This window comes from Rattus rattus, chromosome 8 (assembly GCF_011064425.1).
Source record: "Rattus rattus isolate New Zealand chromosome 8, Rrattus_CSIRO_v1, whole genome shotgun sequence".
Taxonomy (NCBI): domain Eukaryota; kingdom Metazoa; phylum Chordata; class Mammalia; order Rodentia; family Muridae; genus Rattus; species Rattus rattus.
In genome coordinates this window covers 34325347-34340855 of record NC_046161.1, presented here as the reverse complement: position 1 = coordinate 34340855, position 15509 = coordinate 34325347, and the positions used below count along the sequence as shown (strand labels likewise).

The following is a 15509-nucleotide window of genomic DNA, read 5'->3' as shown; positions in this document are numbered from 1 at the left end:
TGCCTTCTTTTATTCTTTGTTTCTTTCCATGGTTTTCTTTTCAATTTTTTTTTGTATGGCATGTTTCTCTATCTATCCCTAGTTGTTCTTGAACTAGCTATTTAGATAAATCTGGCTTCAAACTCACAGAAATTCATATGTCTCTACCTCCAAAGGACAGGGAGTAAAACTATACAGAACTACAAAAGGCCTTTAATTGTTGGTCTTAAGGTTTATAGTATCATGGTCAAATTTGGAAAGTCCTTTCCAATGTCAATGAATTCAAGTGTTTTCAGTTCCTTATTGTCTATCAGATATAGAGTGAGAGGGTTTTTTAAAGTTTTCTGACAATCTGGAATTTTGACAAACTCTTTTGTTCACAAACTCATCTTCCCTAACACTTTTAACACATATCCCATTGTCTGCCCATTCAACTTCTGTCCTTAAATATAAACACTTAAGACAAATTTGTGCTGTTCAAATGTTCTTGGATGCATAATTACTTGCTGAAATGTGGTCCATTTATGAAGTTATGCATTCTTAAAGAAAATTGTGTTGTCCTCTCCCAGTAACCAAAAATTATCACTCACTTTGTATCTATATGTGAGTTTGTATGCTCACCTCACCTTTGCATACTGATATTCTGTCTGGTTTGGGCTGACACAGATATAGTTCATGTTGTCACAATTATGGTAAGTTCCTAAGTGTTTCTGCCTTGTTATGTCCAGATGTTTCCTTATAGTCACTCATCACCATGGCTTTTTTTTTTTTTTTTTTTTTTTTTTTTTTTTTTTTACTGGAATTTTTATTTTTTTTTATTTTTTTTTTTTTTTATTATTATTAACTTGAGTATTTCTTATATACATTTCAAATGTTATTCCTTTCCGGTTTCGGCAAACATCCCCCTCCCCCTCCCTTCCTTATGGGTGTTCCTCCACCCCTCCCCCATTGCTGCCCTCTCCCCAACAGTCTAGTTCACTGGGGTTCAGTCTTAGCAGGACCCAGGGCTTCCCCCTTCCACTGGTGCTCTTACTAGGATATTCATTTGAGGTCAGAGTCCAGGGTCAGTCCATGTATAGTCTTTTGGGTAGTGGCTTAGTCCCTGGAAGCTCTGGTTGGTTGGCATTGCTGTACATATGGGGTCTCAGCTCCTTCAAGCTCTTCCAGTTCTTTTCTCTGATTCCTTCAACAGGGGTCCTGTTCTCAGTTCAGTGGTTTCCTGCTGGTACTCTGCCTCTGTATTTGCTGTATTCTGGCTGTGTCTCTCATGAGCATCTGCATTCACATTTGATCATCCGTCTTGAGTTTCATTTGTTCTAGGCATCTAGGGTAATTCAAGCATTTGGGCTAATAGCCACTTATCAATGAGTACATACCATGTATGTCTTTCTGTGATTGGGTTAGCTCACTCAGGATGATAGTTTCCAGTTCCAACCATTTGCCTATTTAATTTCTTAAAGCCATTGTTTTGATAGCTGAGTAATATTCCATTGTGTAGATGTACCACATTTTCTGTATCCATTCCTCTGTTGAAGGGCATCTGGGTTCTTTCCAGCTTCTGGCTATTATAAATAAGGCTGCGATGAACATAGGAGCACGTGTGTCTTTTTTATAGGTTGGGGCATCTTTTGGGTATATGCCCAGGAGAGGTATAGCTGGATCCTCAGGCAGTTCAATGTCCAATTTTCTGAGGAACCTCCAGACTGATTTCCAGAATGGTTGTAGCAGTCTGCAACCCCACCAACAATGGAGGAGTGTTCCTCTTTCTCCACATCCTCGCCAGCATCTGCTGTCACCTGAGTTTTTGATTCTTAGCCATTCTCACTGGTGTGAGGGTGAAATCTCAGGTTGTTTTGATTTGCATTTCCTTATGACTAACGATGTTGAACATTTCTTTAGGTGTTTCTCAGCCATTCGGCATTCCTCAGCTGTGAATTCTCTGTTTAGCTCTGAACCCCATTTTTTAATAGGGTTATTTGCCTCCCTGCTGTCTAACTTCTTCAGTTCTTTGTATATTTTGGATATAAGCCCTCTATCTGTTGTAGGATTGGTAAAGATCTTTTCCCAATCTGTTGGTTGCCGTTTTGTCCTAACCACAGTGTCCTTTGCCTTACAGAAGCTTTGCAGTTTTATGAGATCCCATTTGTCGATTCTTGATCTTAGAGCATAAGCCATGGGTGTTTTGTTCAGGAAATTTTTTCCAGTGCCCATGTGTTCCAGATGCTTCCCTAGTTTTTCTTCTATTAGTTTGAGTGTATCTGGTTTGATGGGAGGTCCTTGATCCACTTGGACTTAAGCTTTGTACAGGGTGATAAGCATGGATCGATCTGCATTCTTCTACATGTTGACCTCCAGTTGAACCAGCACCATTTGCTGAAAATGCTATCTTTTTTTCCATTGGATGGTTTTGGCACCTTTGTCAAAAATCAAGTGCCCATAGGTGTGTGGGTTCATTTCTGGGTCTTCAATTCTGTTCCATTGGTCTATCTGTCTGTCTCTGTACCAATACCATGCAGTTTTTATCACTATTGCTCTGTAATACTGCTTGAGATCTGGGATAGTGATTCCCCTGAAGTCCTTTTTTTATTGTTGAGGATAGTTTTAGCTATCCTGGGTTTTTTTTGTTATTCCAGATGAATTTGCAAATTGTTCTGTCTAACTTTTTGAAGAATTGGATTGGTATTTTGATGGGGATTGCATTGAATCTGTAGATCGCTTTTGGTAGAATGGCCATTTTTACTATATTAATCCTGCCAATCCATGAGCATGGGAGATCTTTCCATCTTCTGAGATCTTCTTCAATTTCTTTCTTCAGAGTCTTGAAGTTCCTATTGTACAGATCTTTCCCTTGCTTGGTTAAAGTCACACCGAGGTACTTTATATTATTTGGATCTATTATGAAGGGTGTCATTTCCTAATTTCTTTTCTCGCCTGTTTTCTTTTGTGTAGAGGAAGGCTACTGATTTATTTGAGTTAATTTTATACCCAGCCACTTTGCTGAAGTTGTTTATCAGCTTTAGTAGTTCTCTGGTGGAACTTTTGGGATCACTTTTAAATATACTATCATATCATCTGCAAATAGTGATATTTTGACTTTTCTTTTCCGATCTGTATCCCCTTGACCTCCTTTTGTTGTCTGATTGCTCTGGCTAGAACTTCAAGAACTATATTGAATAAGTAGGGAGAGAGTGGGCAGCCTTGTCTAGTCCCTGATTTTAGTGGGATTGCTTCCAGTTTCTCTCCATTTAGTTTAATGTTAGCCACTGGTTTGCTGTATATGGCTTTTACTATGTTTAGGTATGGGCCTTGGATTCCTATTCTTTCCAGGACTTTTATCATGAAGGGGTGTTGAATTTTGTCAAATGCTTTCTCAGCATCTAATGAAATGATCATGTGGTTTTGTTCTTTCAGTTTGTTTATATAATGGATCACGTTGATGGTTTTCCGTATATTAAACCATCCCTGCATGCCTGGGATGAAGCCTACTTGATCATGGTGGATGATTGTTTTGATGTGCTCTTGGATTCGGTTTGCCAGAATTTTATTGAGTATTTTTGCATCGATATTCATAAGGGAAATTGGTCTGAAGTTCTCTTTCTTTGTTGGGTCTTTGTGTGGTTTAGGTATAAGAGTAATTGTGGCTTCATAGAAGGAATTCGGTAGTGCTCCATCTGTTTCAATTTTGTGGAATAGTTTGGATAATATTGGTACGAGGTCTTCTATGAAGGTCTGATAGAATTCTGCACTAAACCCGTCTGGACCTGGGCTCTTTTTGGTTGGGAGACCTTTAATGACTGCTTCTATTTCCTTAGGAGTTATGGCGTTGTTTAACTGGTTTATCTGTTCCTGATTTAACTTCGGTACCTGGTATCTGTCTAGGAAATTGTCCATTTCCTGCAGATTGTCAAGTTTTGTTGAATATAGGCTTTTATAGTAAGATCTGATGATTTTTTGAATTTCCTCTGAATCTGTAGTTATGTCTCCCTTTTCATTTCTGATTTTGTTAATTTGGACACACTCTCTGTGTCCTCTCGTTAGTCTGGCCAAGGGTTTATCTATCTTGTTGATTTTCTCAAAGAACCAACTTTTGGTTCTGTTGATTCTTTCTATGGTCCTTTTTGTTTCTACTTGGTTGATTTCGGCTCTGAGTTTGATTATTTCCTGCCTTCTACTCCTCCTGGGTGTATTTGCTTCTTTTTGTTCTAGAGCTTTTAGGTGTGCTGTAAAGCTGCTGACATATGCTCTTTCCTGTTTCTCTAATACTACTACTACTTCTAATACTACTACTAATAATAGTAATAACAATGGTAATGACAAATCATACCTTTTTGATAGGTTTTGAAGGATTTGTTGTTCAATGGGAATAGTGATATAGGAATAAATTTTACATAGTGTCTATTTATCAAGATAATAGCAATTGTTTCTCCTCTAGAGTCAGTTTTTGGTCGAATACCAGTGTAAAAGACCATTTTTTTTTAACATGTCAAGCAGGATGTCAATGCTATCTTACAATGGTTCATTAATCCCATGATGTATGTTTTAGTTTGCTTTCTGTTCTGATGGTAAAACACTGACCAAGTGAAACTTGGGCAGGAAAAGGATTATTTTGCTCCAGGTCCATAATTATGGGAAATCATGACAGAAAATTAAGGTAGTAGCCTAGAGATAGGAATAAAGGTAGGGACCATGATGAACCTTCTTGACTTGCTGCTCATGAAATTCTCAGTCTGATTTCTAATATAACACAGAGCTACTTGCCCAGAGGTGGTGCCATTCACAATAGATGCACTACTTACACATCAATCATAAATTAAGAAAATTCTGTGGCGTTTTCCCTACAGGGCACCCTGATGGAATAAAACCTTCAACGGAGAATCTTTTCAGATTAGTCTAGATTCATGCCCAACCACATGAATGTTCACCATACTTTTGCACCAGAAGGCATAACTTGTGACCACACTTACTATTTTGAGTTTGACAAGGCTCATAGTTACCTGTGCTTGGTGATTACCTTTTCCCTCTGGCAGTGTGCTCAATACCTTCTGGCATTAAACAAGCTATCCAGCAAGGATAGAGCTTCCTGGTCCACTCCTGCTGTAATTTACTTTATGCATTAAGTCAAATATGTGCCTTCTTTAGCAACAGAGTCTTACCATCAAGTTCTAAAGGGTAACCAAGAGCAATGATTTTAGCATGTAATAGGTGAATCTTACGTTGAAGTCCTTGATACATTGAGCTTGAGTTTGTATAGGAATTGAGATAGAAATAATGTTTCATTATTATACATGTAGCTATTCAGTATGGCCAGCACTTTTAAGGTTTTTTTCTTTTTCTATTATTTTCTTTTCTTAAAAAGCTTTATATTATTTATGCACATGAGTACCTTGTAGCTGTCTTCAAAAACACCAGAAGAGGACATCAGATCCCAAACTGATGGTTGAGAGCCACCATGTGGTTGCTGGGAATTGGAATTACAACCTCTGGAAGAGGAGTGCGTGCCCTTAACCACCAAGCAATTTCTCCAGGTCCCAAGATTCTTTGCTTTACAAATGTGCATTTTTTTGACAAAAATCTGGTTGCTGTATGAGTATTTCTTTATATGTTTATGTGTCTTCTCAATTCTATTCCTTTGATCAGTGAATCTGTTTCATGCCACATCTAAGCTGTTTTTGGTACTGTAGCTCTGAAATATAACATGAAATCTGGGACTGTGACACCATCTGCTATTTTGTTGCTGTTTTCCAGAGCATTGTTTTGTCTATATTTAATGTTTTTGTGATTTAATAGGAAAATTCATCATACTTCAATACATGTAAAGAGTGCTATTCAAGTTTTGATGAGTGTTGCCCTTAATCTGCAGATTCCCTTTGGTAAATTGGACATTTTCACAATAATTAATGCTACTGATCAATAAGTTTAGTAGATCCTTCCAATATCTGGAATCTTATGTAAAATTTATCTAAGTCTTATAATATTTATGATATCTGCATTTCATTATCTTGCTCTATTCATTCAGAAATAATAAATTTTGGGAGCTATTTTGAGAGGAATTGTTTCCTTAATTTATTTCTCAATGTTTGTTTTGTACATTGGAAGGCTACCAGGCATGTGTGGTAATTCTGAATCATGTTGTTGCTGAATGTCTGTATTAGCTATACAGTCTGTAGGATCTCTTCTGTACATTGAAATATCTGCAAGTAGAGTTCTATATATCATCAGAACATCTGCAATTCTTCATTTTAGTTCTTCTTTTCCTATCTGTTGCATCTTTATCTCCTTCTCCTGTCAATAGCAATTCAACTCAAGAGAAGGGGTGAGAAGGGACAACCTTATCTTGTTCAGAAGTACACTGACATATATGGAGTTTTCCCTCTGTTTCCTATGATGCTGTCTGTTGCTGTTTTCTTTAAATCATCTTTATTAAGCCAAGCTACATTCTCTGTATCACCATTTTCTCCTGGACTTTTATTATGAAATGATTTTGGATTTTCTAAGAGAGCTTTCCTCCATTCATTTCAGATGATCAGTTTTTTTTTCTCTTATTACCTCTGTTTAAATGGTATGTTACATTCATTGATTTAAGGTGCTGTATCTCTTTGATGAGGACAACATGATCAGAGTGTCTAGTCAATTTGGCATGTTACGAAATTCAGTTTCAAACCTTTATTTGTGTCTACATTCAAAACTGGTCATTCTACAATTTTTCTTTGTCTTTGTATGTTTCTGATATCATGGTAATCCATCTTCCCAAAGTAATTGTTCTTTCTTTTCTAAAATATATGAATATATATATGTATATATACATATATATACATACATATACATATATATATATGTGTGTGTGTGTGTGTGTTGAATTGAGTTTTTGGATGGAATTTTATGTTAATATTTGGATCCTTTGGAATATTTACATCTACTTGAAGAATTAACTTCTTTTTTATTTAACATTAGAAAGCCATATCTATATCTTGAAATTCATACATATCTTTTAAAATTTCTAATTTGAGGAATATATGTGTATTTAAACATAAGATTGTGATTTCTTGAATTTTCTCAGTGTCTCTTGTAATGTCTCATGTCCATCTTCAATTTCATTAATTTGGATTCTTTCCTCCTTTGCTACATTGACTAAAGTTTTGTCATCATTATTATTGTTTTTATTCATTCTTTGTATTGGTCTTTCATTTCCAGTTCATGGATTTCTGTCCTGATTTTGATGCACTCTCCCCATTTACCTTTATGGCTTTAAGGCTTTCAGGTATCTCATAAATTCATTAATGTGTGATCTCCAAATTTTTTGATATGGATCCAAGTGCCAAAAACACTCCTGTTACTACAGCTTTCATTGTGTGCCACAGATTTTGAGAGCTTGGTGTGTTGCAATTTTAGTTTCATTCCATTCTAGGAATTTCAGGTTTTCTTTTTTCTTGATTTGTTTCTTCAATCAACTTTGGTTTAGTTTTGTGTTTCTTAGCTTCCATGGATTTTTGTTTGTTAATTTTATTTGGTTGGTTCTTTCTTTCTGTTGTTTATGTCCTGATTTAGTCCCCAATGGTCTGACAAAGTACAGGATGTGGTTTCAGTTTTCCTATATTTTTGAATCTTGGTTTTATCCTAATATGTGTTTGGAGAAAGTCACAAAAGCTGCAGAAAAGAGTGTGTATTCTTTTAGCTTTTGGCTGGAGATTCTATAGATGTATGTTCAGTCTAATTGATTTTTCAGAAGTTCAAATATCCCTTGTTAAGAAATAATAGTGATGATTAATATACAGAACCAAAAAAGGACATAGAAAGCTGCAAATGAGAAAGAACATGTATCATTTAAAGACAGGCCCTTTAGAATAGCACAAGATTCAGTAGAGACTAGAAACCAATAAGGGATTGGGTTGATATTCTATGAGTTATAAAACAGGACCAGTGCCCCACCTAAACTATTATGCAGAGTAAAACTATCAATCATAATGAAACTAAGAGGTATTTTTCATCATAAAATGAGATTGAACAAAATTATGATTACTGAACCCCTTCTGCAAAGGACACATGAAGGAATAGTTCAGTTCGAAGAAGACTATAAATATGTCCAAGATGGCAGAGCGATCAATTGGAATAGCGAACCTATAATAGAACAACTAAAACAAACAAACAGCAATGAAAAAATGACAGAGTTAATATATACCATTCTCTGATACATCTTAATTTTATATTTTCATAGTAATAATGAGGAGACAAGATAAATAAATTTAATAAGAAAACAACATTCATGCTTCTGCTATCTCCTCATAATTCATATCCAATAATAGATCCCAAATTAGGGTTAAAGATGGAAAAAGCCCTCAAAGCAAATGTAACTAAAAGCTAAGTTCGCTGTAGAGACTCAAGAAACATACCTCAACATAATAGAGGCAATTTACAGCATATAGCCAACATCAAATTAAATTGATAAAGATAAAATTAAAGCAATTTCACTAAATTAAGAAAAAAGATAATGCTGTATATTTTCCCCATCTATTCAATATAGTATTTGATATTCTAGCTAGACCAGTAAGACAACCAAAGAAGACCAAGGGGATACAACTTGAAATGAAGAAAAATTCAAATAATCACTATTTGCAGATTACACACTACTATAGATATCAGACCCCCAAAATCCTAGCAAGGAAATCCTACAACAGTTACAAGATTTAAAAAATAATCTTAAATCTAAAAACGTCCTGGTTGGATACAATATTTAAAAAAAATCAGTATCCATCCAATATACAAAGAACAAATATATTGAAAAAAATCCAGGGGAGCAAACTACTTCACAATACCCACAAATTACACAAAATAACTTGGAGTAATTCTAACCAAGCAAAGAAAAGACTTGGATGAACAAAATTTCAGATATTAGGAGAAAAAATTGAAGACATATCAGAAGATGGAACAATATCCTATAATCACAGATCAGTAGAATAAAGAGAGTAATCATGGTCACACTCCCAAAGTGGTCAATAGATTAAATGCAATCCCTATCAAAATTCCAACACAGTTCCAATTCTTTAAGGACCTTGAAAGGACAATAAGAATTTCTTGTAGAAAAAGAAAAATCGCTGGATAGCTTAAACAATACTGAAAATTGAGAGGGTATTCTGGAGGTACCATTAACCCTAATGTCAAGTTTTACTAGAGAGGTATGGTAATAAAAAAAAATCATGGTAATGACACTTCACGATAAAACTAGATACACTGAACCCAACAGAAGAGAAAGTGGGAGTAGCCTTGAATACATTGTCACAGGGGATAGCTTTTGAATAGAACACAGATAGCTAGCACTGACACTAATACAATTATTTAATGGGGAACTGATGAAACTGAAACGCTTCTTTGAAGCAAAGGACACTGTCAAATGACAAAACACAGACTACTGATTGGGAAAGATCTTCACAAACTCTGCATCTGATAAGGGTATTAATATACAAAATATATAAAGAACTCAAAAACTAGATAGCAAGAAGCCACTTTATCCAGATAAAAGGCAGAGTATAAAGTCAGAAAAAGATTTCTCAAAAGAGGAAATTCAAATTGTTGGGAAAGAGTTAAAGAAAAGTTCAACTTGTTTAACCATCAGGATAATGCAAATTAAAATGAGTTTGAGATAACATCTTACACCTGTCAGTATGGCTAAGTTCAAAAACCTAAGAGGTAGCACTTGATGGTGAGGATTTGGAACGAGATAAACACTCTTCCATTGCTGGTGAGAGTACAAACTTGTACAGCCACTATGGAAAGTAATATGGCAGTTTCTTTGAAAACTGGGAATTGACCTATGTCAAGACTCAGCTATATCACTCTCGGGCAGATACCCAAACGGTGCTTTAGTCTACCACAAGGACACTCACTCAACCACTTGTCCGTAGGTCCTTATTACTAATAGTCACAAACTTGAAGCAATTTAGATGTCCTTCAGGTGAAAAAATAGATAAATATAATGTGGTATACTTATACAATAAAGTATTATTCAGCTGTTAAAAATAACATTATGAAAATTTCACGTGATTTGATGGAACTAGAAAGAAATGCACCCTGAATGAGGCAACCCAGACCTAGAAAGATAAACATGATGTGCATTCAGATTTAAGTGGTTATTAGTTTACAAGTAAAAGAGAATCATGATACACTCCACAGACCCAAAGAGGCTGAGTAACAAGAAGGGCTCTAAGTAGGAGGCAATGACCTCCCACAAAGGGGAAATAAAATAGACTTTGTGGGTAGACTGTAGGCAGGTGGGAATGGGAACCACAGTGTTCCGGTAGGGGTGGGGAAAGATATGATGGGAAAGAAGGCAGGACAAGCCAAATAGAACTGGGGGACATTTGGCGACCAATGTGCAATCTTCGTGCAGTAAAAGCTCCCAGAATTCTAAGAGAGCGACTAGTAGTTTTCCAAGGAGGACAACTAGTAAAGGAAAACATGGAGCCTGAACAATCTTTTCTTTTACCAGGCAAGCATTCCTGTTCTGGGACTGGGACATTAATGCCATAAAAACATTCTGCCTATAATTTATCCCACCTGTAAGATAGACTGAGGTAATGGAGATGCAGAACTGGTGGGTGAGGCCAACTAGACACAAAGACCCACAGTCAAACATCAACTGGGGAGAGAGCCCACATTGGAGATCTATACTACGTATTTCCTCTTGAATCTCTAGGAACACTGTGGAAGAGAAGGAAATATTGGAGAAGCCAGTGATGTTGTGGACACTTGGAGAACACAGTTCACAGAATAAAATAAGTAGGGCTAGGATCTCTCCATATACATCATGGATGTTAGCTTGGTGATTTTGTGGCACTACAAACAGAAGAAGTCAAGGTGTCTCTGATTCTTTTGTTTGCCCTTCAGACACTTTACCTCCTACTGGGTTGCCTCACCCACCCTTGATGGGTGTTTTACCCTGTCTTATCGTATTCCTTATGTTGTCTCTGTTTGACTGATATTAGGGAAAAGCTTGGTGTTTTCTGAAGAGTTATCGTGGCATGGATCAGGGAAGAAAGATTTGGGGTGGGGCTGCGATTAGTGGAGGGAGGGAAGCTGTGATAGGACTCTATTGAAAATGAAAACAATAAGGAAAAGAAACTTAAGCAGGCATAGCTATCCTGAGATGTAACAAGATGGACATCAAACAAAACCTATTCAGATGGTCTAATCAAATATAATTTATACTCATTAAAGAAAAAAAATGCCAAGAACATGCTATTACAATCCTAATCATGTACACATAAAACAAAGGAATACTCAACTTTACTAATAAAACTGTATTAGATTTAAAAGAACAGATGAGTCACAGCACAGAAGTGGTAAATGATTTCAATAACCCACTTTCAGCAATAGACAGGTAATATAGGAAAAAATAATAAATTGAAAATTCTGATGCTAAGTGATATCACCAGTCAGTCTATCACTACATTTAGCATATGCTGTGCCCTTGTAAACCTCTAGATAAATGACATGTTTACAAAAAGGATTGTTTGTCCTCATCATTGCACTCAGCAGTCCTCAATCACCCATCCACATAGAAAATATTTTCAAAATTTCTTACAAATATAAGTATTCATTCCAAGAATTTTTCTGTTCTCTACTAAGCAGGGGATTTGATTGCACAAAAATTTGGGGTGATTTTAACATAAAAGATAATAGTTTAAAAGCTTTATTTATATTTACAGAGACCATATGAAGTAAAGACTCACTTATCCCTATCTATTTCTCTCTCTCTCTCTATCTACCTATCTCCTTTATGTATAAGGGAGTATGTATATATGTATCTATATACAGAGCAGTGTAAAACTATATGGGTGTTCTTTGTCTCACTGTAAGCACACAGGTTTGACAAAAAGCTATATACACACAGTGCTAATTTACCAGTTCTATTTAAAATGTATCTCTGGTACTTAAGAAAATCTAAAAAAAAAATTTCTAAAACAGTACTCAGTATATTTATTTGAGTGTCCCAGAATTTCTGTGCAGATCATGGTTGTCTTGAAAACATAGCTCATACCACCTGTGACTCACAAATACTCAGATTTAAGACATGCATCACCAAGAGACACAGCAAGATACTAGATTTTGAGAGCAAATGCTTTACAACAAGTTATATAATTAGTCTGACTAAAATACAAAAGATCTATTACATTTCATAATTTAATTACTGTATGTTTCACATAGATGATCCTGTTGTCAATGTGATGACTGAATGTGCAGAAATATTACTGATATCTATAGAAATGAGAACTTAAGGAAATTAGTGCAAACAGTTTTAAAATATAACTGGAAACATGTTCCATATCTGAAAAATATTGTTTTGAAAACTGATAAACTTACCATAAACAACTAAAATTTCAAGTTACTTTCCACCTTCCACATGAAATATCAGATTTATTTAAAGTAAACAATACATTGTAAAATACTTTCAAATAACCAATTTTGAGATATTTATGACGTTTAATTTGAAAAATACTAAAAATGAAAAGTATCCAGAGAAAAGTAGTAAAAAAAACCCCTTTTTCTTCTTATTTTTTAATTTGGTATTTTATCTACTTACATTTAAAATTTCTCCCCTTTCCTGGTTTTCTCTTTGGAAACCCCCAATCCCATCCTCCCTCCAACTGCTTTTTTGAGGGTGCTCCCCCACCTACCTACCCACTCTTGCCTCCCCACGCTGGCATTAACCTACAGTGGAGCATTGAGCCTTCCCAGGACCAAGAGCTTCTCCTCCCATTGATGTCTCCCAAGGCCATCCTCTGCTGCATATGTGACTAGAGTCATAGGTCCATCCCTTTGTACTCTTTGGATGGTGATTAGCCCCTGGGAGCTTGGGAGGCGGGGAGGATCTGGTTGGTGATATTGTTCTTCCTATAGATTGCAAATCCTTTAAAAAAAGCCTTTAAATCTGACTTTTAATATTCTTTTATTACATAAATCATTTCAAGTTATTGATATCTATATGTGGATATAACTGGTAAAATGTTACTTGGACATATATTTATGTTAGTGTGAAGGAAATATACTTCCATACACACTGAAAGAAACTATCATTTTGCTTTGCAGGGAAATTAACCATCATGCGTAAAAGATTCTATAATGTGCATGTATATACTGCTGTAAGTGAATCTGCTTTAATCTGATTGTGGTCATATTTTGTAAAATTAGAATCTATCAAATATTCATTTTCCATCTTGTTAATTTTGACAAGAAAGTAAAATGCAATTATAAAATTATACCACACAAAATTGTGTCAAGGAAAAAAATGCTAGCTCCACAACTTTTGGTCTTTATTATTTTTGGTAATTAAGATAACTATACTTAATGTAGCGTCAGTTATAACATGAGGAAATTGAACTTAAGAAAAAACAGTTTCTCTTTCAAATTATACATGGAGTCTCTTATACCTATGTAAATCTGTTATTGAAGTATAAAAGCACTTGTGAAGCTTGAAGAATATATGTCTGAATGTGTCCCAATCTCAAAAGAAAAAATTTTAAAATGTGCTGTCTAAACCAGACATGTTATTTTTTGTTGCCTTTATAATTGTAAGTTCATTTTAGTTTTATTTCTAACATAATAGAGTGTTAAATCAGTACTTTCTTCTTGTATATATTAAATAAGTCAGACACAGAAGGCTAATGTAATTACAAGTGTGATGTTTGCAGGCATGGGACTGTTGTAGTTCAAGTTGAAGAGACTTTTTGGCTTACGCACAGTGGTGCTGACTTGTTGAGATTGGAAAGTCAAGGAGAGGAGGAAAAAGGATAGCATCTGCTGTAAACCAGAATAGTTTCTGTCTTAGTGTGCAAATGTCTAGAAGACCATACCACATTGTAATCTTCTTTGAAGTAAGCAAGGATTCCTGGGACCAATAGACTGTTCCATAGAATATTATGTGGAGGCATCAATTTCTAAACTTTCCATGCTGTCTATGGTAAGGCTAAACATATTACAATATTCTTAATTTCAAGTGACAGTTAACACTGAACATATGCCTCTTCAACTGCTAAATTAATAGCTTAGCTCCAAAGTCACATTTCAGCAGACACAGTAATGCCACATTAACAATAATCCATCCTGTGTCCTGTGTTTATTTTAAGTGAATTTCCACTCATTGTCTTCAATGTAATTCCTGAATGTGTATTTCCGTCTTAACCTGTTGAGTTCAGACTCTATTACAAGCTGTACTTCTCATTTTCAGATACTCACTGTGTTCTTAGCTATACCACTGGCCATGTCTACCTGTGATAAGATACACCTGTCTTCCTTCAAACACTAACAGGCATGATTTTTTTTCTCTTTAGCAGGACCTAAGAAACTCAAGCCAACTTGTCTGATACTGTACCTGAATATTTCATCTTTGAAAATACCTAGAAACATTTTTCAGAGCCCCAGTCCAATGAATATATGCACAGAAATAAATTCACAACAAATAATATATATATATATGCAGAAAAAGGTAAGCATGGTAAGTTATCACAGAATACAAATATTAAAAGTTAGATCAAATAATCTGAGACAGATGAATTTATTTCTAAAGCAGATATTAGATCTCCATTTCTAATCCTGACATTCCTGCTCCCAAATTGTCAGCAGCACACCTAGACATTGTCACTGCAGCCTCACACAAGGAAATAGTTGGTCACTAACAACAGTGGCATTGTCCCTTCTCACAGGAGCACAGCTAAATTTCTGGACCACTTTTGAATACTCTATTAACTTATTATTTTATATTCTTTCTCCTGCAGAGCTAACATTGAAAACATCCAAACTCTGATGAGTTACAGGCATGGAAGACAATATGGGGGAAATTTGAGGTATCTATTGTCAAAAAAAAGCAAATAAACCCAAAAGTCCTTATTCTTTGTAAATGCCAGATGAGTTACTAATGAGGCAGAACTGCAGAAAGATCTAAGAATGAAAGAGAGGATATGTCTTATTAGGGTAAAGAATCAGAATAATGATGTTTGAATCTGGACTTCCCTTAGGGCATGTGAATGCCAAATCTTGAAATGGAATAAATGACTAAAGACTTACTCAACCATTAAATCTCTGTTGAACTTCATCATCCTCCAGTCAGTTGTTTTGTTGAGGGGGTAGACAGCAAAAGCCGGGAAAAATCCAATAATCACCATATTTCCTTTTCCCTTTAAACGGTAATTTATCTTGACTAAACATTCGCTGCTTCTGTAGGAACAGAGAAGAATTGGAATCTGCAGAAAGCAGGATATGAAAATGCAAAAGAACAGCATATTAACAAAGTGTCTGCCCCTCCTTGAGCATGACAAGGTGAACTCTGCAGGGTCCAGCAAATGTATGCACAGCTTATGTGTTGCAAGATTGTTTAGAATTTTATTTGTGACTCAAGTTATCACTTGAATCATCCCAAGTTCTTTGTGACAAGACTCTTCACTCCCCTGTGGAATTGTCCAATACTTTATTCCCAAACGTTTTGAGTCTCAGGACCTGTTTTCAAAATCACAAATATTATAGATAAAAATATTTTTAAAGGA

The 15509-nt window shown here is 35.5% G+C and overlaps 1 protein-coding gene across 1 annotated transcript in view; it reads right to left on the bottom strand.

The window, feature by feature from the left end:
• The window catches only part of LOC116906981 (vomeronasal type-2 receptor 116-like), a 35125-nt gene extending 19877 nt beyond the window's left edge, over nt 1–15248 (bottom strand). The window contains exon 1 of the mRNA XM_032909902.1: nt 15034–15248. Within this exon, the coding sequence (XP_032765793.1) occupies nt 15034–15248 (215 nt within the window). The remainder of the gene's footprint in view (nt 1–15033) is intronic.
• Between the last annotated feature and the right edge of the window lie 261 nt (nt 15249–15509).